The following is a 19,120-nucleotide window of genomic DNA, read 5'->3' on the forward strand; positions in this document are numbered from 1 at the left end:
ACGGCAGGCGCGCAGAAGACAGGCGGCAAACTGCATTGAGTATGCGGCGGCAGCACCGCACCCAGCCAGCCGGCCAGCTGGGAACAGTTTACCACAGCAGGTGCAGCGTGCTTCACACCACAGCACGCGCAGCGTGCAGCACAGCGCCGCCGCGCCGCGCCTGCTGGCATCCGTCTGCTGCCATCTGCTGCTGCCATCTGTCTGCTGCCACCTGTCTGCTGCCGCGCCGCCCACCTGTAACTCTTGTCCTTGAACTTGACGAAGTACTCGCGGGCGCCGTCCCGTCCCGCCGGCGTGCGGCACCCCAGGATCGCCTCCACGTGCTGCAGGCCCTGGCAGCACAGCGCGCACTGGGGCTCCCCGTCCTCTGTCTCCTGTGGGTGGAGGGGTCCAGGGCGGAGGTGGTGTGGGTTGGTGTACGGTTGGGGGGGCCACGGCTGGGGGGCAATGCAAGGAGTGGCAAGGGCAATGGGGAGAGGAAAGTTTATGCAAGGTCAGATGCATGATGGGGCGCTGCTGGCTGGCTGCGCCCTCCAGCAGCCCGTTCTGCCAAGAGCGGGAGAAGGGGGAGAGCCTTTGAAGAAGCAGCCCCACCTTCATGCAGCGCGCGTGGCACAGCGCGCCGCATGTGGAGCAGTAGCACAGCTCCCTGGCGGCCGATGCCTTCTTGCCGCCGCGCTTGCCGCCCGGCGCGGACTGCCCACACGCCTCGCACGTCTGCGGCAGTGGCAGGGGCGGTGTGTGGGGCTTTGTGGGCGTTCAGGGTTGTGATGCCGCTTGGCCTGGGTGCACAGGTGTAGTCAAAAATGCGCCAGCAGGGATCCCGACCACGCACGGGGCGGTGCCATGCAGGGCAGCCTGCCGGCGCAGCAGCTGCCCCTGCATGCATGGAGCAGCTACGCCAGCCCAGCGGCCGGCCCGGCCGCGGCACCCCTTTCCGTCCAGGCACCCCGGGCACCTGGCTGGGCAGGCAGTCTGGGCAGTACCAGAAGGCCAGCGGGGCGGCTGCCAGCGGCGGCTCCAGGCAGAACATGTGGAAGCCGCGGTCGCACTGGTCGCACAGCAGCATCTCCTTGCCGCGGTGCTGCAGGCGGGTGTGGGGCCGGCAGAGGGGCAGGGACAGGGACGTGACGGAGCGGGGCCGCACGCGAGGTCGCGCGGGGGGGCGCGGGCGGCGCGCTGCTGTGCATGCCGCGGTCGGTGCGCTGTGCATGCTGAGACTGATGTTTGTGTCAGGTCCCCCGCTGGCACATCACAGCCTCTCAATCCATAATCGCACTCTACCCCTCGGGCTGATTTCCTTTCTCCGGGCGGGACAATTGGATGTACTGCCCAAGGTATGTGCGCTGTGCATGCTGAGGCCCCGCTGGTGCCTGGCCGCACCTTGGAGTCGCAGACCTGGCACCGCGTCTCCTCGTACCCGCTCTTCTGCTGGCGCTCCGCCTCGCGGTACGCCTCCATCTGCACCGCGGTACCGCCGCCGCAGCAGCGCACGGATGCCCTTTCAGACCGCCCATTCAGACCGCCCGCAAATCGAGGGGTGCAAGCCAGCACCGGTTGAAGCAGCCGCCACCAGCAGCAGGGCACAGCGGCGAGAAAGGCAGCGAAAAGAGCCCCGGCAACGAAAGGAGTTCCCAGCCCTCAGCCGCTCCACCACCTTGAGCTCATACTCCTCCTGCTCCTCTGCATAGCTCTTGACCTGCACAAGACACGCAGGCAGGACAAGCAGCAGCAGGCGTCGGCGGGCAGCAGCAGGGCTAACAGCGCATGGCCGCCGGGGCTGCCGGCCTATGTAGTGTTGCCAGCCTCGAGGCGGAACCGCAATGCACTGCTGGCGCACCTTGGTCCGCTCCCGCCCCGTCCGCCGTGTCGGCGTGGGCTCCCGCGCGTGCTTTCCGCGACGGCCGGGGTTGCGACGCCGCCCGTCTGCACGCCAGGCCACGCAATCAGGCTCAAACAGCAGCACGGCCCTGCGTTCTGCTCCCAAGACGGCGCTCACATCAGCCCTCCCCTCCCTGCCCTCAAGACTGCGACCGCGGCCTCCCTCAACCCCTCACCATCAATGAAGGCTCCCGAATCGTCATCCGACTCGTCCTGGTACTCCAGAATACCGCTCCCCTCCCCATCCTCATCCTCAAAGTCCTCCTCGTCGCTGCCAGGCCTGCAGAAGAAGGCGGAGCAGGCCGGGCGGAGGTGGGAGGTGGCGGCGAAGTCGGCCAGCAGCGCTGGGTGCCAACGCCGCCACTGCTTCCTTGCGCCAAAGGCACAGGCGACCCCGCCGTGCCCAGGCTGGCAGGCGTGCGCTCACTCCAGGCCCTGGGCGCGGCGCAGCCCCTTCTGCCAGCCCTCTGAGAAGCCGTCCATTATTTGGGCCTCGCTGTACCTGCAGCAGTACCGGTACAGCCGCCAGGATGGAACCTGATCGCCGCAGGGTACCATCGCCGTGAGGCACAGGACATGTGCTGCCAGCAGCACGACACGCATGTCCCCGGACACAGCATGCAGCAGCAGCTGGCGCAAGAAGGATGCGGGGGAGGGCGGGCGCCGCACCTGACGCGCTTGTTCCCGTGCCGGCTGCTGCGCCGCGGCTCGTCGCCGTCGCCTGGCCTGCCCCGCCGCTTGAGCCCGTTGCTCAGCCCCTGCAGCCGCTGCGTGCGAGCCACCTTGCCGCTGCGCAGGTTATCCAGCTCCGCCTGCCTGCAGGGCAGGGTAGGGCAGGCGGCGGCAAGCCCGGGAGGCGGCAGGGCACAGCAAGCGGCTCAGGGCCGGCTTTGGAGGGTCCGCCCACACGCATGCAACTGGAGGCAGCTGTCGCTGCTGGGAGCCTGCAGCAGGCTGTTAAAGCCACAGAGCCGCCGGCTTTGCAGGCCAGCTCCTGCCAACACTTGCCTGGCCCTGGGAGCGCGGTTGTTGTAGAAAGCGGGGCCGCCAATCGACGTGAGGTGGCCCAGCACCGAATGGGCAGGGCACCGCAGCTCCCAACTGTCTGGAAGAGGCAAGGAGCAGGATGAGCAGGGCGCTCAGCGGCAGCCCACCACACTTGAAACAGCCTGATGCTGCCATGTTTGGCGCTCCTGCGCTGAACGCCGCAGGCAGGCCAGCATGCCGGCAAGGAGCCAGGCCAGCATGCCGGCAAGGAGCCAGCGGCAGTCCTGCTGAGGCAGCTGCAAAAAGACACCCGGCCCGGCCTACCTGGGTCGACCTTGCACCCCTGGACGCAGTGCAGGTGGAAAGTCTTGCGGCAGGACGACACGGAGCAGCAGGCAGTGGCGCCAACCTCGCCACAGTGTGCACACTTCTTCAGCAGCGCTGCGCCGACGCTTCCTTGGAAGCTCAAAGCGACGGCGGCTGCGGGGGAAAAGTCAACAGGCGGCTACAGTTGTGAGTTGCATTGCTAGAGGCATGGGCACAGCATCTCTAAAGGGGACCACAGGCCAGGGCAAGGAAAAGGCCAGGGCGGCCAATTCCGGCAGCTCGAGCAGTCAATGAGCGGTGCGGGGTGCGCGCTGCGGTGGCATCCTGCGGCGCCGCGGAGCGGCGCAGCAGCAGGGCGCAGCGCACGGCGCGGTGCGCTGCACACTCACTGGGCACAGCGCTCTTGTCCACCAGGTGCTTGCCCGCCCAGCCGAGGCCGGAGTCGGCGCTGAAGGCAGCGCACCTGCAGGGCCAGGGGGCGCGCCGCCGGAAGCGTGCCGTGACGCACGCTTGGCTGACAACCCGATGCCTTGGAACCACACAACCGAGCGTGATGACAGGGCCACTTGGTGCGACTCGCACATGAATACCTGACCGAAACAAGCATCACCGCGAGCCGCACGAGAGCTGCACCCCCCGCAGGCGTGGCGCCACCCCCAGGGCGAGCTCACCTGCGGTGCACCACGTACCGCCCGCCGTACAGCCCACCCAGCTCCCGCCTCACTTCATCCTCCACATCAGCGGAATCCTCCGCCAGCAGCGTGGGCAGCTTGCAGAGCGCGCAGGGAGGCCCGCTGGCACACGGCGGAGGCCGCAGCACCAGCTTGCGCGGCGCCTGCCGCTGCGCCTGCTCCTGCTCCTGCTGCTGCGCGCCGCGCGCGGGCCTCGCGGCCCCCTGCGCCGCCGCCGCCGCCTCCTCCCCCTCGCTGTCAGCATCCGAGATGGCTTCGGCAGGGGAGGCGGGCGGCGGGCGCCGCGCGGGCGGCTGGCGCGGGCCCTTGCCCGCCACCGCGCGCCTCGTACCGCCCTCCATGGCCGCCATGTACTGCCTGTACTGCGGGTGCTGGTCCAGGCCGCGGCTGTCCAGCAGGCAGATGTCGCCAATCTTCAGCTCCGCCTGCTTGCCCGCATCGGCAGTGTCCAGCCACCGCACGGTGAAGCTGTGGGGAGCGGGGGCAGCACAGAGGTGTGGGGCGGGCAGGTGCACGAGCAATCGAAGGCTGGCTAGGCGGAGGAGCGCCAAGGCGAGCGCCAAGGCAAGCGCTCGCACCGCCCTGGCGGCATGACGCGGTGCCGGCAGGAATGCAACGCGGGCAACGGGAGGCAACGGAAGCGCCCCCGGCTCCTCACCTGCAGTGGCACTTGCCGCCGTCGTGGCGCCCCGCCTTGCTGCCCAAAACCTCTGCATCCACCCACAGGTCGTCGTGCGGGGAGCGCTTGAAGCCGGTGATGCGGGTGCCGGGCAGCAGGCGGGAGCAGTCGCCTGCTTCCGCTGCCAGGCTGCTGAACCGCAGGGCCGACAGCTCGCTCAGCGGCTCCTCCTCATCCGTTCCGTAGCCGGAGAAGCGCAGGAACAGGCAGCCGCCGCGCGCCATCACGTCGCAGTCATACCTGCGAGAGGGGGTAGCAGGCCAGGCGGCAGGGGTTGGCGGTGGGTAGCGGCGGCGGCGGCGGGTGGGCACGGGGCGGCATCAGGGCAGGCGACGCGGCCTCGCAACAAGAAATTCAGGGCCGCTGCGGGTGAGTTCTGCTGCTCACCAGGCCCGGTCCTGGGCCGAGCGGCCCTCTAGTTGAATGGACTGGTCCCCCATCGCGGCCAGCAGGCCCTGGCTGCAGCAGCAAACGCCCTGCTGCTGTCACCCCGCAGCACGGGCGATTGCTGAGAGGGCGCCCAGGCGGCAGACTCCCATGGCAGCCATCGTACTGCAGCAGGTGGCAGGACAAGCCGCGCCCCGCGGGGCACCACTGGGAGCCCTGTGGCTGTGTGGATTGAATCGTGTCTCAGGCTGCACCCCAGCCTTCCATGCCACCCTCACGAAGCATAGGGCGGCGTCGCCAGTGCTTGACGGACGGATGAAAAGTTGGCGACAGCGGTTGAAGCGTTGCCGCCCTCCGCAAAATGTAGAAACGAGCACCTCAACTGCTGTCTTTCGATGGCAATTCTAAGCCAGGGTGATCTTTAGCCTGTCTGCACTGCGATTGCCAGACGTGGATGCAGCAGCAACAGCGGCGACGGCCCGGCTTGGGATGCTCGGGGTGCTCTTCTGGTCTTGACCAGAACAGCAGGGCTTGGAGAAAGAGAACGAGGATACCTGGCGAAGCTCCAGTGATTGAAGATCTATGAATAGGTTGCAGGGGAGGGAAGTCGCATGAGCGGCTTGCGCACTGGCATAAGGCACGGGCATGCACGGCGGCAGGCGGCGGCAGGTGGCGGCAGGTGGCTGCAGATGGCGGGAGCCGCTTGATTGTTGCATCCCGCGGTATGCACCTAGGGGCGGTGCATCTCAATCGCTGGGAGAACCCTTGCTAGCTTTGCACTAGCTTTGAGCCACGTCAGCGACCTAGCCTTCAAACGGAAGGCCAGCTCCCCCCAGACGCCTTTGCTCGATACACCGGCGATCGCAGCGATCTCATCGAAGTCGCTGCAGCTCTTGCAGCAGCTACGCGGGCCCTACAGGCACAAGCAGCTGCTGATTTCGATCGCCCGAGCACCAGCGGGGCCTCGCCAGGCCGCCCCTAGCAGCAGCATGGCGGGCGCCAAGCAGTTGTCCTTCTCCGAGGCGCACAAGCCGGGGCTGTGCGATGTGGCCTATCTGCCCGCCGCCGGCGGCGCCGCCACCCTCATCACCGCCGGCGCCGACGGCCGCGTGTGCTACCGCAGCGCCGAGGCGCCGGCAGAGGCTGCCAAGGAGATCGAGAACTCCAACAACGGCGCCTCGGCGCCGGTGCACTGCGTGGCGGCCGCCCAGGGGCGCGCGGTAGTGACGGGCGACGACCAAAATTTCGTCAAGGTGCGGCGACAGAGTGGCCTGGGCAGGGGCAGCGTGAGGTTGCATGCCAGAAGACCGATCGAATGGCGAGGTGGCGGTGGAGGGCAGGCGCACACCACGGGGCATGCGCTTTGTCCCCAGCCGCCGCTCCCTCCCTCCCACCTCCCCTGGGCCCCTCGCCCCTCCCTGCCTCCCCTCCCCTCCCGTAGTGCTACTCCCACCCCGCCGGCGAGCTGCAAGGGGTGGCCACCCGCTTCACGCTGCCGGTGCGCGCGCTGGCCTTCTCGCCCTCGGGCTTGAACCTGGCGGCAGGCGGGGACGATGAGGGCATTAAGCTCGTCGACATCACCACCTCCAAAGTATTCCGCCAGCTCAAGTCTCAGGTGGGGAGCTGCCGGAGTGGTGGGCTGTGACGGCAGCGGCGCGGCGGCGGGTCAGGCGCTAGTGGCAGGCGGCTGGGGCAGCTGCTGGGGCAGCTGCTGCAGCCGCTCGAGCCTGCCGGTGGCGCCGAGTACGGCGGCAGGCAGCAGGCAGCAGCGGAAGACCACATTAGCGTCAGACCACAAAGAATGGCGTTTTGGTACTGCCTGTACTGCCTGGTACCGCTGCAGGCCTACACCCGCAGCCTGGCGTACGACCCAGAGGGGGAGTACCTGGCTTCGGTGAATGCAGACGGCACGCTGAACGTATGGGAGATCCAGACGGGCAAGCAGCCGCTGTGCCGGCGGAAGGCGTGCCCCAAGGTGGGGACGGGCGCGTGGGCAAAGTGTCAGGGTGTGGGTATAGAGAGGGGACAGGTGTGAGCGGCAGCCAGAGCAGTCAGAGTTGCAGGCAGGGCTTGCCTGCGGCGAGCGACAGTGGGAGCGGCAGCAGCAGCAACCCTCCCACCCTCACCCTCCACCTCACCCACCCACACCTGACCACACGCCCGCCACCCGTGCCCTGACATGCGCAGCTGGACCTGGCCTCGACCAGCCGCAGCCAGGCGGCCTGGCACCCCGACGGCGGCAGCCTGCTGGCGGCCCCCGGCACCGACCACGACGTGGTGCTGTATGAGCGCATGAGCTGGGAGGCTGCCTTCTCCCTGGGCGGGCAGCACACCGCGGAGGTCAGCCTGCTGGCATTCAGCAAGAACGGTGAGGCCGGCCGGCGGGGCAGCCGGGGCAGGTGGCGGTAGTGGCGTGGTGTGTGTGTGTGAGAGGGCCAAGGTGTGGGGCGCTTTGGTGTGGTGTGAGGTGGCGGAAGGCCCTGCTCACGCAAACCGTGCTCCCCACATGCCCCAGCCGCCGCCCTCCTCGTCCACCTGCCGCCTCTCTCTCTTTCAGCACAACAACTCGGCACTAACAGTACTGCCAGTACCGCTGGTACTGCAGGCCTGTACCTGGTCAGCGCGGGCCAGGACCAGGCGGTGGTGGTGTGGGACGTGAATGAGCGGGCGTGCCTGGAGAAGCGGCTGCTGCCGGGGGCGGCCACGGGGCTGGCCTGGCACCCCACCAAGAACGAGCTGGCCGTCATCACAGAGGATGGTGGGTGGGGGGGAGGCTGCGGCTGTGGATGGGATGATTGCTAGGGGCTGCAGCGGTTGGGGTGCACTGCCTGGTGCTGGTGGCAGGCCCCTGCCTGCCTGCCCTAGTGGCCTAGCTGCCCGCATCTAGCCTGCCCGCTGCCGTCGCCCACCCATGCCATCAACCACCAACCGACACTCCCGGCCCCCGGCCCCGGCCTGCAGGCCAGCTGGCGGTGTGGTCGGGCGTGGTGCCCGCCAAGCTCCCCGGCCCCACCGTCGACCTCGACGCCCTCAACGGTGTGAAGAAGAAAGGAGAGGGCGAGGCCGGCGCCGCGGGCGGCGCCGGCGGGGCAGCCGGCATGGCAGACGGCGTGTCTGTGTTGGAAGGCGGCGGCGGCGGCGGGGTCGGGGCCACCGAGGCGGGGGCTAGCGACGAGTATGATCGGGAGGATAGCTTCCTGGCGGATTCAGGTGGGTACTGCAGCAGCTGCTAACGGCTGGCACTGCTGGTTGTGGGAGGGCGTGTGGGGAGGGAACGTTGGAAGGTCTGGAATTTTGCCCCCGCTCCCTGCCACCACCGCCAGCATCCCCTTGAGCTCACCTGCTTGTCTGCCCTGCCACCGCCGGCTGGCAGGGCCCAAGCGCGGCGCGCGGCGGCGCGGCCGCGGCGGCTACGCCGGCTTCTCCTCGTTGGACCTGCCGCAGCCGCAGGAGGCGATCCAGCCGGGCGCTACAGAGATGGGTGCGCTGTGCTGCCTGGGGAGCTGTGTGATGAGGGAGGGCAGCATTGGCATCACCCCTGCTGCCGCAGCTGCTCCTGCTGCTGCATACAGGTGCCTCTGTTGCCTGGCACTGACCCTGGCCCCTGCTCTCACCCACGCTGCGCCCCTGCCTCCCTGCCTGCCTGAGCAGGCGACAGCGGGCGGCGCTACCTGGCCTTCACGGGGCTGGGCTGCATCATGCTGAGGCAGGAGGAGGACCACAATGTGGTGGAGGTGGGTTTTATGGGTGGTGGGCGTCACTGTGTGAGCGTCACTGTGTGAGCGTCACTGCGTGAGTGCCAATGTGTGTATGGTGTGTGATGTGGTTGCGAGCTGGCGGTGGGCGCGTGCGTGTGATGGTTTGCCGCCTGCCGCCGCCGCCTGCCGCGCATCTGCTGCCTGCCTGCGCTTCAACCCCACGACCACCCAAGCGGGCCCCACCAACACACACACACACATACACACACACACACGCAGGTCTCCTTCCACGACAGCAGCCGTCAGCGCAAGCGCATCCCGCTGCTCAACGACTTCTTCGGCTTCAGCCTGGGCTCCCTGGGGGACAAGGTGTGTGTGGGGGGGCGGGGGGGGTGAGCTTGGCTGGCCGGGAGAGCAAGAGGCAGCAGCAAGAGGCAGGGCAGTGACAATGGCAGCGCATAACGGGGGTAGGAGGTGGCAGCGGTGGCAGCAGCTGGTCAGCCGAGGGGGGCGCCTTCCGCTCCCGCAGCGGATCAATACAGACTCTCCCGCGGGGCAGCAGAGCGGTTGTGACCTGTGTGTTAACCGCCTGCTGTGCTGCAGGGCGCGCTGTACGCCAGCCGCTCCAACAGCGAGTCTGCCAGTACCGTGGTGTACCGCCCATTTGAGGCCTGGGCCCCCAACTCAGACTGGTCCCTCTCCCTGCCCAGTGAGACCCCTGATGCCGACGCTTGCCGCTGCTGCTACGCCTGCGTCCGCCGCGCACGCGCGAGCGGCAGCGTGCCGGCACCTACCTGCTAGGTAGCACGCCTGCTGGGCCTGCCAGCCTGAACCCGCGGCATGCCTCACCTGCCGTGCTGCCGGCTGTGCGCTTGCAGAGGGCGAGGAGGCGGAGTGCGCGGCCGCCGGGGGCTCCTTCTGTGCTGTGGCCACCAGCAAGCGCCACCTGCGCTTGTTCAGCCAGGCCGGCACGCAGACGCACCTGCTGACGCTGCCGGGCGCTCCCGTGGGGCTGGCGGCGGCGGGCCACCAGCTGGCGGCGGTGTGGCACGGCGCGGCGCCCACGGCGGGCGGGGACCAGTGCCTGCAGTACGCCCTGTACGACGTGGCAGGTAGGTACTGCAGCGGTACTGCAACTGTTGTACCACCTGCTGCTCATGCTGGCGCTGCCACAGCTCTGTTGCTGCATGCCACCTGGCGCTGGCGGCTCGCTGGTGGTCCGCTTTCCTGGCACCTCCCACCGGCCTGATGTCGACCACCTGCGCCCCGCCACGCCCTGCCCCGCCAGCAGAGCAGCGCCAGGTGCACGGCGGCCCGCTGCCGCTGTCCCCCGCGGCCAGCCTGGCCTGGCTGGGCTTTGCCGAGGAGGGCCTGCTGGCTGCGTACGACACGGAAGGGGAGCTGCGCCTGCGCAGCGCCGACTTTGGGGGCAGCTGGGTCACTGCCTTCTCGGCCGCGGCAGGTGGGCCCCTGCGGGAGGCGCCGCCCAGCAGCGGCATTCGCCGGCACGCGCTGCCCCTGACGCGCGGCCCCGGGATGCGTGCGTATGCCTGGCATGCACCATAGAATGCTCTGTGTGTGCCTGCTCGCCTCCCACCTCCCTCCCCTGCCTCCCCTGCCTGCACCCCACCTCCCTCCCCCTTGTTGCCCTGCAGAGCGCAAGAGCACGGAGCAGTATTGGGTGGTGGGCCTCGGGGCCAAGGAGCTGCAGTGCATTGTGTGCGCAAACACCACCGAGCCTGCGGTGCCCTCAGGTAAGCCCCGCAGGGGACAAAGGGCTGCCCGCTGCAGCCCTTGCTGGCCTGCTGCTGCCCGCTGCCTCCCGCACGGGCTGTCCCAACCGCTGCGACGACATCCCTCGCTGCCCGCCCCCGACTGGCGCCGCGCAGGCATGCAGCGGCCGGTGGTGACGGCGGTGGCGCTGCGGCCGCCGGTGGTGGCGCAGGACGCGGCGCTGGCTCCCTTTGAGGCGGACCTGATCAGGTGGGGGTGCTGCTGGTGTGGCTGGTGGGCCCTGCTCCGGCTGGCGGGTCCCAGAGCTGGCTTGGCTGGTGGGATGGGCCGCCGTGGTTGATCCAAGCTCACGGCCGTGCAGAGGCAGAGGCAAGAGGCAGCTCAGCGTTGCTCCCCCTGCGTGCCTTGCCCCTCCCGCCGCGGCCCGCAGGCACGGCGCGGTGCTGAGCCACCTGGGCGCCGCCGCCGGCGACGCCAGGGAGGCGGAGGATGGCGGAGAGCTTGAGGAGGCTCTGCACCGCGCGCAGGTGAGGCCAGGCGGGCCGCCGCTGGCCGCTGCTGTGCCCCTGCCTGCCTCCACAGCTGACCGCGGGAGGGACAGGAGGGGGTGCATGCAGGCTCGGCACGCATGCCCGCCTGCTGCCGCTTCTCCTGCACAGCCCGCCCTGCTGCTTGGCGGCCCCACAGCGGGAGGCTGACCGCACCAGCCTGCTCACCCAGCCTGCTCACCCAGCCTTTGACGTCCTGCTGCCTGTGCCCGCTGCCCCGTCCACCTGCAGCTGGAGGCTGACCGCATCAGCCTGCGCCTCATCCAGAAGCTGCTGGCCGCCGACCGGCAGGCACGGGCCCTCGAGGCGGCCTGCACCCTGCACAACGTGCCGGCGCTGCAGGGGGCGCTGAAGCTGGCCAACCACCACAGGTGCGGCTGCACGCGCGTGTGTGTGTGGTGGTGGGGTGGTGGGGGGTGTCCTGCCAAGTACCGCAGACAGGATGGGGATGCGCATGTGCTGGCAAAGCTGGGTTGGGGCCTCACTATTGCCCCAAACATGAGGTTCCCGTCCCTGCCGCCTCACGGCACATGAAACGCCCAGATGCCTTGTCCACCACCCCGACACGCCCACCCGCCCGCCTGCATACCCCCCCTGCAGGGCCACAGCGCTGGCTGAGCGCATCAGCGCCGTGCTCGAGCAGCGCGTAGCCATGGAGGAAGCTGCCCTGGAGCTGGAGGAGGCTGAGCAGTACCAGCAGTACCAGGGGGAGGGCGTACCGCACAGCGCGCAGCGGCAGGTGGGCACTGCCTTGTGTGGGCGGGCAGGGGCGCTGCAGGTCCGCATCTGCCTGCCTACCTTCTTGTGGCCACACCTTCCTGTTGGCCCACCCCCAACCAGCTTCCACAATGCCGACACCTGCCTCTCGCTGCAGCATGGAGACATCACTCCGGTGCCGGGCCCCACATTCACCGAAAACCACCAGGCCAGCCCCGCGGCGGCGGCCACCGCAGGCAACATGAGCCGAGCGCCGTCGCCAGCCGTGGTCAGCCGGCCGCATGGCGGCACCGGGGCGGCAGCCAGCAGCAACCCCTTTGCTCGCAAGCCCGCGGCGGAGCAGCCTGAGAACTCGCCAGGCAATGCTGCGGCCGTGGCTGCCGCCGCCAAGCGCAAGGCCCCAGCCAGCGGCAACCCGTTTGCACGCAGGTCCAAGGCCGCAAAGGCCTGAGCGGCGGCTTGAGCCTGACAGGCATTCACCAGCCTCAATGCTGCACCTGGTTACCCCAACTGCAGCTTGAGCTACACCCTCTGCAGCTTGCATTTGCCCGCCAAGAGCGCACCCACTGCCCCTTTATCTTGAAGCTTCGCGATTTGGTCCATGATTCCACACGGTATGACTGTTCATGATACAAAAGCGAAGGGAGAGCAGTTGCAAGGACGGCATGAGAGGTTGCCACAAGGTGAGAATGCAAACATGAGGAGAAGGGCTGCGTCCTTCATTCGATGCGTAAGGCATGAGTTGGGATCATGCTTGGAGGCACAGGTGAGCCACTCAAACAGCATGCGCAAGACTGAATACAGTGACGTTGTTTGGATGTCAGCAGGAAGGGGCCACAGCAGTCGCACCGCCCAGCGCTCAGGGCTGAGCAGCTTCTGAAGCGGCGTGCAGGCGCCGGCACTCGCGCTTGTGGGCTCGCCAGTGCGCGTGGGAGCAGGCCTCGCTGCAGTACCTCACCACCCGGCACCTGCAGGCATGGAGGCATGCACGGCCGCACACAAAAAGCATGAATAGCAGCAGACTGAGCTTAACTGCAGAGGCAGCCTCAGGCTGCTTGAAAAGCCTCCCTGCTGCTACAGCACTGTGCGCAAAGCTCACCCGCTACAGCGGCGCAGGTGCCCCGTGTTGCCGCAACCCTCCGCAGCGCACACCCTGATGCCGGCAGTGGGGGCAGCGGGTGCCGCTGCGTGTGCTGCACCTGCTGCAGCTGTGTCTGCTGCAGCTGCTGCCGCTGCTGCTGGCTCCACACTCCTTTCCTCTGCAGTTGAACTTGCAGGCGCCGACTCCGGCTGCCTGAACTGGGACAGGATGCCCAGCACATCAGCTGCAATCCCCCGTCCCAGCTCGCAAATGCTTCCGCTGTGCAGGTAGTGCTGTAAGGCAGGGATGCCGCCTGCTGCAATAATAGCCGAACGGTAATTGAGACTGCCAGTGGACATATTCCAAAGCACAGCGGCAGCACTTGACTGCACAATCTCGCTGCCGCCCGCGCACAAGCGCTGCACCAGCAGTGGGAGTGCATCTTCTTCTATGATATCTGCCTGGCGTTCAGGACTGTCTGTGGAGAGGCCCACCAGCACACGGACTACGCCCTCTTGCACCCCATTGCTGCCGCTGCGCAGGCGCTGCACCAATAGAGGGATGGCACCTTCTGCTGCAATGGCTGCACTCCTGTCAGAGCTGCACGTTGCCATGTTTGCCAGTGCGCCGGCTGCTGCCGCCTGCACTGATTCGCTGCCGCTGCTGCGCAGGCGCTGCACCAGCAAAGGGATCGCCCCTTTTGCTGCGATGGCTGCACTTCTGTCAGTGCTGAACGCCGACAGGTTTGCCAGCGCGGTGGCTGCTTCCTCGTGCACCGCCTCGCAGCAGCTGCTGCGCAAATGCCTGATCAGAGCAGGTATGATGCTGGCCGCGGCAATGGCTTCCCTAGCATCACGACTCTGTTCTGCGAGGTTTACTACCACCCCGGCTGCCTGCTCTAGCACCGCGTCACTGCTGCTGCACAGGAGCTGCTCTAGGATCGGGATGCCACCCGCCGCTACAATGGCTGAACTGTTGCTGGGGCTGTCAAGGGCCAGGTTGCGCAGCACCCCGGCTGCTTGCTCTTGCACCACTGCGCTGCTGCTGCAGCGCAAGCACTGGATGAGGGCCGGGATTCCACGTGCCGCCACAATGGCTGCAATGTGGTCAGGATTGCCATAAGAAAGTTGCACGAGTGTGGTGACTGCTTGCTGCAGCACCGCCTCGCTGCCACTGCTGCACAGGTGATGCACCAGGGCTGGGATGGCGCCTGCCGCCACAATTGCTGACTTATTGTCAGGGCTGTCGCGAGCTAGGTTTGCAAGCGCCGCTGCTGCTGCTTGCACTGCCACGGTGCTGCTGCTGCGCAAGAGCTGCATGAGCAGCGGGATGGCGCCTCCTGCTGCGATGGCTGCCTTGCTGTCAGGGCTGTCAGCAGAGAGGATTGAAAGCGCCGTTGCTGCTACCACTCGCATCCTCTCACTGCTGTGGCTGCTTCCCAGGCACTGCAGCAGGGCAGGGATGCCGCCTGCCGCTGCAATGGCTGCGCTGTAGGCGGGATTGTTGTAGGCAAGGCTGACCAGCACCCCGGCCGCTGCTTCAGCGCGGTCTCCGCCGCCGCTGCGCAGTGTCCTCACCAGCGCTGAGATATGGCTGGTCGCTGACATGGGGATGGGTTAGGGAGGTGAGGTTGCGTCTGTGCTGCTACCCAGGGGAAGACGCTGACCCAGTGTGCTCGAACCCTGCAGCAGCCTGGGGCGGGCAGTCGTGGGCAGGCAGGCGGCCGCAGCGCCCAGCCGAGTGCTCGCCACACACCAGCGCTCCACAGTAGTTCAGCGCATCCACGCGTGCCACCGAGTGCGGCACCCCCCCGCTCACCGGTCTTCACAAGCTCCCGCTGCCGCAATCTCCAGGTGCGGATGGACGGGAGGTATACGCTGATGCGACGTATAGGGTCCTGCGCGCCGATGGTTTCTTGTGCGGTGGCGAGTTGGCACAGCGCCCGCGGCATTCCGCCCGACCCGCTCGACCAACGCCAGTCCTTGACGAGGCAGCACACAGCGTCTTTCGATCCTGAACATATTGGAAAGCGCAGCAATAACAGTTGGTGGCGTTCCTTGCGCCAAAGGGAGGAAGCCAGCAATGAGCTGACGGGCTCAGCCCAGGCTGGTGGGACGAGCGGCGTTGACGCTCAACAGTGTGACCTACGCAGTGCAGGCTTGAAGTGCGCCCGGCTCCGGGCAACACTGCTGCTGTGAACAGTCCTCGATTAGGTGATTGAATGCAGCTGGGTCAGGCGATATGTGTTCCCCCGCGCCACGTCCACGGCCGTGCACGGCGCCGCCCCGTCAGCAGAGGTTGCGACTAGAGCACAGCCCAACCCTCAGCTGTCACCACTACCGTCCTCTCCGATTGCCATGTAGCTGGGATGGGCCGCTCCAGCGTGCTCGCGTGCCTGCTGTTCTGCAGCCTGGCGGCAGGTGGGGCAAAAGTGGCGCGATCGCCGCCCTCCCGCTCCTGCTAGCGCACGAGATCAGCGCTGGAAGGCGGCTCCTGGCCGGCGCGTGCCTGGCAGGGCACGGCAGGGCACACGTGGCCCACCGGCCGCCGCTGCCACTCCCCGCCGCTGCTGCAGGCGCCACCGCGCAAGCAGACCTGCCGCCTGAAGAGAAGGCCAAGTTCTTCGTGCAGTATACCCCCACCCTGTATGAAGCCTGCTCCAAGGCCAAGCTGGAGCTGACGCTGAGGGCCATACAAGTGGGTCCTGGGCAATGCCGGCACAAACAGCAGTGCTGCCGCCACCAAGCCCATGCTGCCGCTGCCAGCGGCAGCCCGCCCTCGGGCCCCCGGCGGCCCCCTCTTCTGAGGGTCTCTATGCCTCACGCAAAGCCATCACTGCCGGTGTGCCTTTTGTAAATGTGTGAATGCGTGCGTCTGTGTTTGTGGCGTGTGTGTGTATAAATGTGTGTGTGTGTGTGTGTGTGTGTGTGTGTGTGTATAAATGTGCGTGCGTGTGTGCGCATGCGTGTGAGTGTGTGTGTGCGCAGTCTCTGGACATGGTGCACCACTTCTCCAACCCGCTCCTGGCCGTCACCTTTCTGGCGCTGGATGGTGAGGCTGGGCCCTGGAGGGGAACTAGGCGGCAGGCAGCTGCGGCCGCTAGTACCCGTGGCGGTGGGGCGCATTGTTGGGGTGGCTGCTACAGGAGCCAACGCGTGTGCAGCAGGAGGTCCCGGCGCGGTCCGACGCTCCCCAAAGCATCTGGCATTTTAGGGCCGCCTACCCCATCCCACCACCACCTTGCTCCCTTGCCTCCGCCACCCAGCCTGCCCCTCTCCACCCCAGGCAGCGTAGGCCCCATCCCCCCTCCTCCTGGACCGTGTGTTGCTGCAGATGAGGCGTGGCAGGACCTGGCGCGCACCGCACGGGGCATGCGCATCAACAAGATGTTCAGCGACTCGCAGCTCATCAAGCAGGTGCCCCGCGCTGCCCCTTGCTTCAAAGAGGGCTGCCACGCTGCCGCAGGCCTGCTTTGGCATGCAGACCGACCTGCAAACGGAGCGGCATGGAAACAGTGGCGGGGATGGCGCAGGGCTGCCTGCCTCCTGTTGCCTGCTTGTTCCCATGGCGCGCTGGCCTGCTTGGCTTGGCTGGCATGCTAGGCAGGCTGGGCTGGTCGTTGCTGCCTGCCCTCGAGCGCCCGCCCCGCCCCGCGCCGCTCGCCGCCTCATACCCCACCCGCCCGCCCGCCCGCCCGCCCCGCCTGACCGCCCACCACGCCGCCACTGCCTGTAGATCCTGCAAGCCCACACGATCGACTACCCAATATTTACAAACTACTGGCCCCGGGAGGGCAGCAGGCACATAGACACCATGCTGCAAGGGCGGGGCATCCAGGTGAGCGGCCGGGCAGAAGGTCCCACACCTTGCGCTGTGAAGCTGGCCGAACAGCTTGCAGCCGCCACCGCGGCGGTGACAGCATGCTTCTTGTGCCAGCAGCGTCACACCCCTACCCCCTGTGCCTTCACCCCCGCTCGCCCTTCCCTGCCTGCCCGTGGTGTGAGCAGCTCACGATGGGCAACAGCAGCAGCAGCGGCGGCGGCGGCGCCAGGAGCTTCATGGTGCTGGGCTTCCAAAACACGGCGGAGCTGGTCTGCTCCTCCACCAACCTGCGGGGAGGCGCCAGCGTGCTGCACGTGCTGTCCCTTCACAAGTGAGCCGCTGCTGCTGCTGCCGCTGCGGGGCCTGCCCACTGCCGCCGTCGAGTCGGGCCCACCGCCTGCCGTAGCCCTTGCGCGCTGCCATCCAGCCCGGTGCCTGCTGCTGGCGGTGCAGCTGCAGCACGGGGCGCTGGTGGCAGAGCCGAGAGCTGGGCTGTTTGGTTGACCTGCTCAGGTTGGCACCTTGCTGCAGGGGAGGCACGCAAGCGGGGCAGGCTGCAGCAGGGCAGGCGGCGCAGGGGAGAGCCGGGCAGGCCGGGCAGGCAGCAGCGGCGGGGGCTGGGCAGGGCGCACAGGCAGTTGCTGGGCAGGCGAGAGCTGCACAGGCGGCGCAAGGACTGACGGTGAAAGCAGCAGTGTTGCAGATGCAAAATGGCGGAACGCAGAACAGTTGAGTTGAATCAGCTACTTTTTGTCACCCAAATCCACCAGGCAAAGTTCACAGAATGCAGTTGCAACAATCACAGCGGTGGGAGTGAGGCAGAGGGAGCACAGCCATCGTGTAAATGTTCGGTTTGGTGAGGGTGGAGGAATATCCCATATCTCCCAGACAATGGAACTTGCAGACAGCCACAGAAGCTTTCAATGATGCAGGATGTATCAATTTTATAAATGTCGCGCCGGGCTTGCATCGTTGTCAACGGGAAACCACGAGGCACAAGTGCCTCTGCAACTTGGAAGAGGCTCGCCGCACTGCGCCGCTGCCGCTTCCTCAGCAGAGCGCCGCTGCCAGCGCCAGCGCTGCGGCCACCAGCCAGCCGCCCAGCCGGCGGCGCCCCTCACCGGCGCTCGTCGGCGCCGGCGCGGGTGCAGCGGGGGTGGGGGCGGGGGCTCCGCCAGAGGAGAGGGTCTTGAGGAAAGCGTTGACCTCCGAGGCGAAACGCTCAGTATCCTGGGCCCACAGGCCATGCCCGGCGTCCGGATACTGTAGCACAAGCGCAGGGGCAGGCAGGGCAGCAACACATGCGTCAGGGGAGCGGCCACCGACCTTCCAGCCCGCAGCAGCAGCCCCAGCACCGGCCGGACAGCTGGACAGCCCGGGCGGCGGTCCTATCGGTCCCCGCCGCCAGCCGCAACACAGCCCCGCACCGCGCCCCGCCGCAGCGTGCATGGCACAGCGGTGCCCTGCCCTGCTGCAATCAGCAACCGAAAGGGGCTTTTGACCTTATCGCCCGCTCACCACGCTGAGCTGGGCCTGCGGCAGGCGGTCGGCCAGCACTTGGGCGTTCTGGGGGGGGATGATGAGGTCCTGCGCCCCCTGCACCACCAGCGCGGGCAGCTCGATGCCCGGCAGCGCGTCGTACACGGCGCTGCTCTCCTCAAAGGCGGCCGTGGCCTCCGCCTGCTGCTCGCTGGTGTCTGGGTTGGTGTAGTTCTCCCCCAGCGCCTCGGACATGAAGGCGGAGCCCAGGAGGAAAGCGCAGGCCCCCGCCTCGCCCTCGGGCGTGGTCAGGTTGAACATCACGCCCGTCGCCTCCTCCCCGTTGCAGCAGGTCAGGGCGGTGATGGTGGCGTTGTCGGGGAACACCATGTCTGTGGCGGCAGGGAGGGCAGGGCAGCGCGGCAAGCGGGCAGGCGAGGTCAATGGCACGGGCCCGGGTGCATGGGCGAGGGCAGGGACAGAGCAGCAGCGGCAGCGGCAGCGGCGGCGGCGGGAGCCTGCTGCGCAGCATGGCGGCAGCTGGGCGGGACGGCGGTATGGCGCAAGCGCCGCCGAGCATGGCCCCAGGGCTGCCGGCGTGGCCGCGAGGGCCGAGCGGCGGCGGCGGCGGCAGCGCGGCGTGCCTGGCCCGCCCACGGCGGTGTCCGCCAGCACCAGGCCAGCCAGCTCAGAGCCGTACTGCTGGGCCATTGACAGCGCCACCATGCCGCCCATGCTCCTGCACGCACCAGGCGGAGCAGGCAGGGGCGGCCCAAGGCAGCGCAGGCACTCCGCTCGGCGCCAGCCCCTCCCAGGCAGGGCGGGCATGGAGCCAGGCGGGCCACCCGGCTGCCCCGCAGCAGCAGCAGTGGCCATGGCCGCAGCAGCGGTGCGCGCGCAGCGGCGACAAGTGTTGCAGACAAAACTTCTCCCAGCTGCCCGCCCAGCCAGCGGCGGGGCCGCTCACCAGCCCAGCAGCACGGGCTTGGCGTCTTCGGTGGCCACGCCCGCGTCTCGCAGCAGGCCCATGATTGAGTCGGCCATCGACTCGATGGTCAGCGGGTCGGGGCTGGTGTCGGTGCTGTGCC

General features: G+C 67.9%; 5 protein-coding genes across 5 annotated transcripts in view; 1 reads left to right on the plus strand and 4 right to left on the minus strand.

Moving 5' to 3' along the window:
- Nucleotides 1-88: 88 nt before the first annotated feature.
- Nucleotides 89-5,006, minus strand: CHLNCDRAFT_138280 (hypothetical protein; the record flags this gene model as incomplete). The annotated part of the gene is made up of 16 exons (XM_005844875.1): nt 89-110; nt 235-374; nt 595-717; nt 959-1,084; nt 1,384-1,461; nt 1,655-1,699; nt 1,841-1,926; nt 2,058-2,161; nt 2,309-2,383; nt 2,551-2,697; nt 2,884-2,986; nt 3,193-3,348; nt 3,585-3,658; nt 3,867-4,355; nt 4,546-4,806; nt 4,954-5,006. 16 exons carry the CDS (start codon nt 5,004-5,006, stop codon nt 89-91), a joined length of 2,082 nt encoding a protein of 693 aa, XP_005844937.1.
- A 936-nt stretch (nt 5,007-5,942) lies between these two features.
- On the plus strand, nt 5,943-12,101 carry CHLNCDRAFT_138281 (hypothetical protein; the record flags this gene model as incomplete). The annotated part of the gene is made up of 18 exons (XM_005844772.1): nt 5,943-6,206; nt 6,395-6,568; nt 6,797-6,928; nt 7,141-7,321; nt 7,559-7,711; nt 7,915-8,163; nt 8,327-8,434; nt 8,605-8,687; nt 8,931-9,020; nt 9,255-9,360; nt 9,530-9,763; nt 9,943-10,113; nt 10,307-10,405; nt 10,541-10,634; nt 10,816-10,912; nt 11,165-11,304; nt 11,534-11,672; nt 11,808-12,101. 18 exons carry the CDS (start codon nt 5,943-5,945, stop codon nt 12,099-12,101), a joined length of 2,808 nt encoding a protein of 935 aa, XP_005844834.1.
- A 1,097-nt stretch (nt 12,102-13,198) lies between these two features.
- Nucleotides 13,199-13,552, minus strand: CHLNCDRAFT_13300 (hypothetical protein; the record flags this gene model as incomplete). Its single annotated transcript, XM_005844876.1, has 1 exon — nt 13,199-13,552. A coding segment is annotated over one exon (354 nt), but the record flags the coding sequence as incomplete, so codon positions are not given.
- Nucleotides 13,553-17,603: 4,051 nt separating this feature from the next.
- Nucleotides 17,604-18,422, minus strand: CHLNCDRAFT_138283 (hypothetical protein; the record flags this gene model as incomplete). Its single annotated transcript, XM_005844877.1, has 2 exons — nt 17,604-17,816; nt 18,072-18,422. The coding sequence occupies 2 exons, from the start codon at nt 18,420-18,422 to the stop codon at nt 17,604-17,606; spliced, it is 564 nt and encodes a 187-aa protein (XP_005844939.1).
- Nucleotides 18,423-18,472: 50 nt separating this feature from the next.
- CHLNCDRAFT_138284 (hypothetical protein) overlaps nt 18,473-19,120 on the minus strand; it is a gene marked incomplete at both ends in the record, with an annotated part of 1,241 nt that continues 593 nt past the window's right edge. The window contains 3 exons of the mRNA XM_005844878.1: nt 18,473-18,553; nt 18,690-18,771; nt 19,000-19,079. Coding sequence (XP_005844940.1) covers nt 18,473-18,553; nt 18,690-18,771; nt 19,000-19,079 — 243 coding nt within the window. The remainder of the gene's footprint in view (nt 18,554-18,689; nt 18,772-18,999; nt 19,080-19,120) is intronic.

The sequence above is a fragment of the Chlorella variabilis genome (genome assembly GCF_000147415.1).
Source record: "Chlorella variabilis unplaced genomic scaffold CHLNCscaffold_20, whole genome shotgun sequence".
NCBI lineage: Eukaryota > Viridiplantae > Chlorophyta > Trebouxiophyceae > Chlorellales > Chlorellaceae > Chlorella > Chlorella variabilis.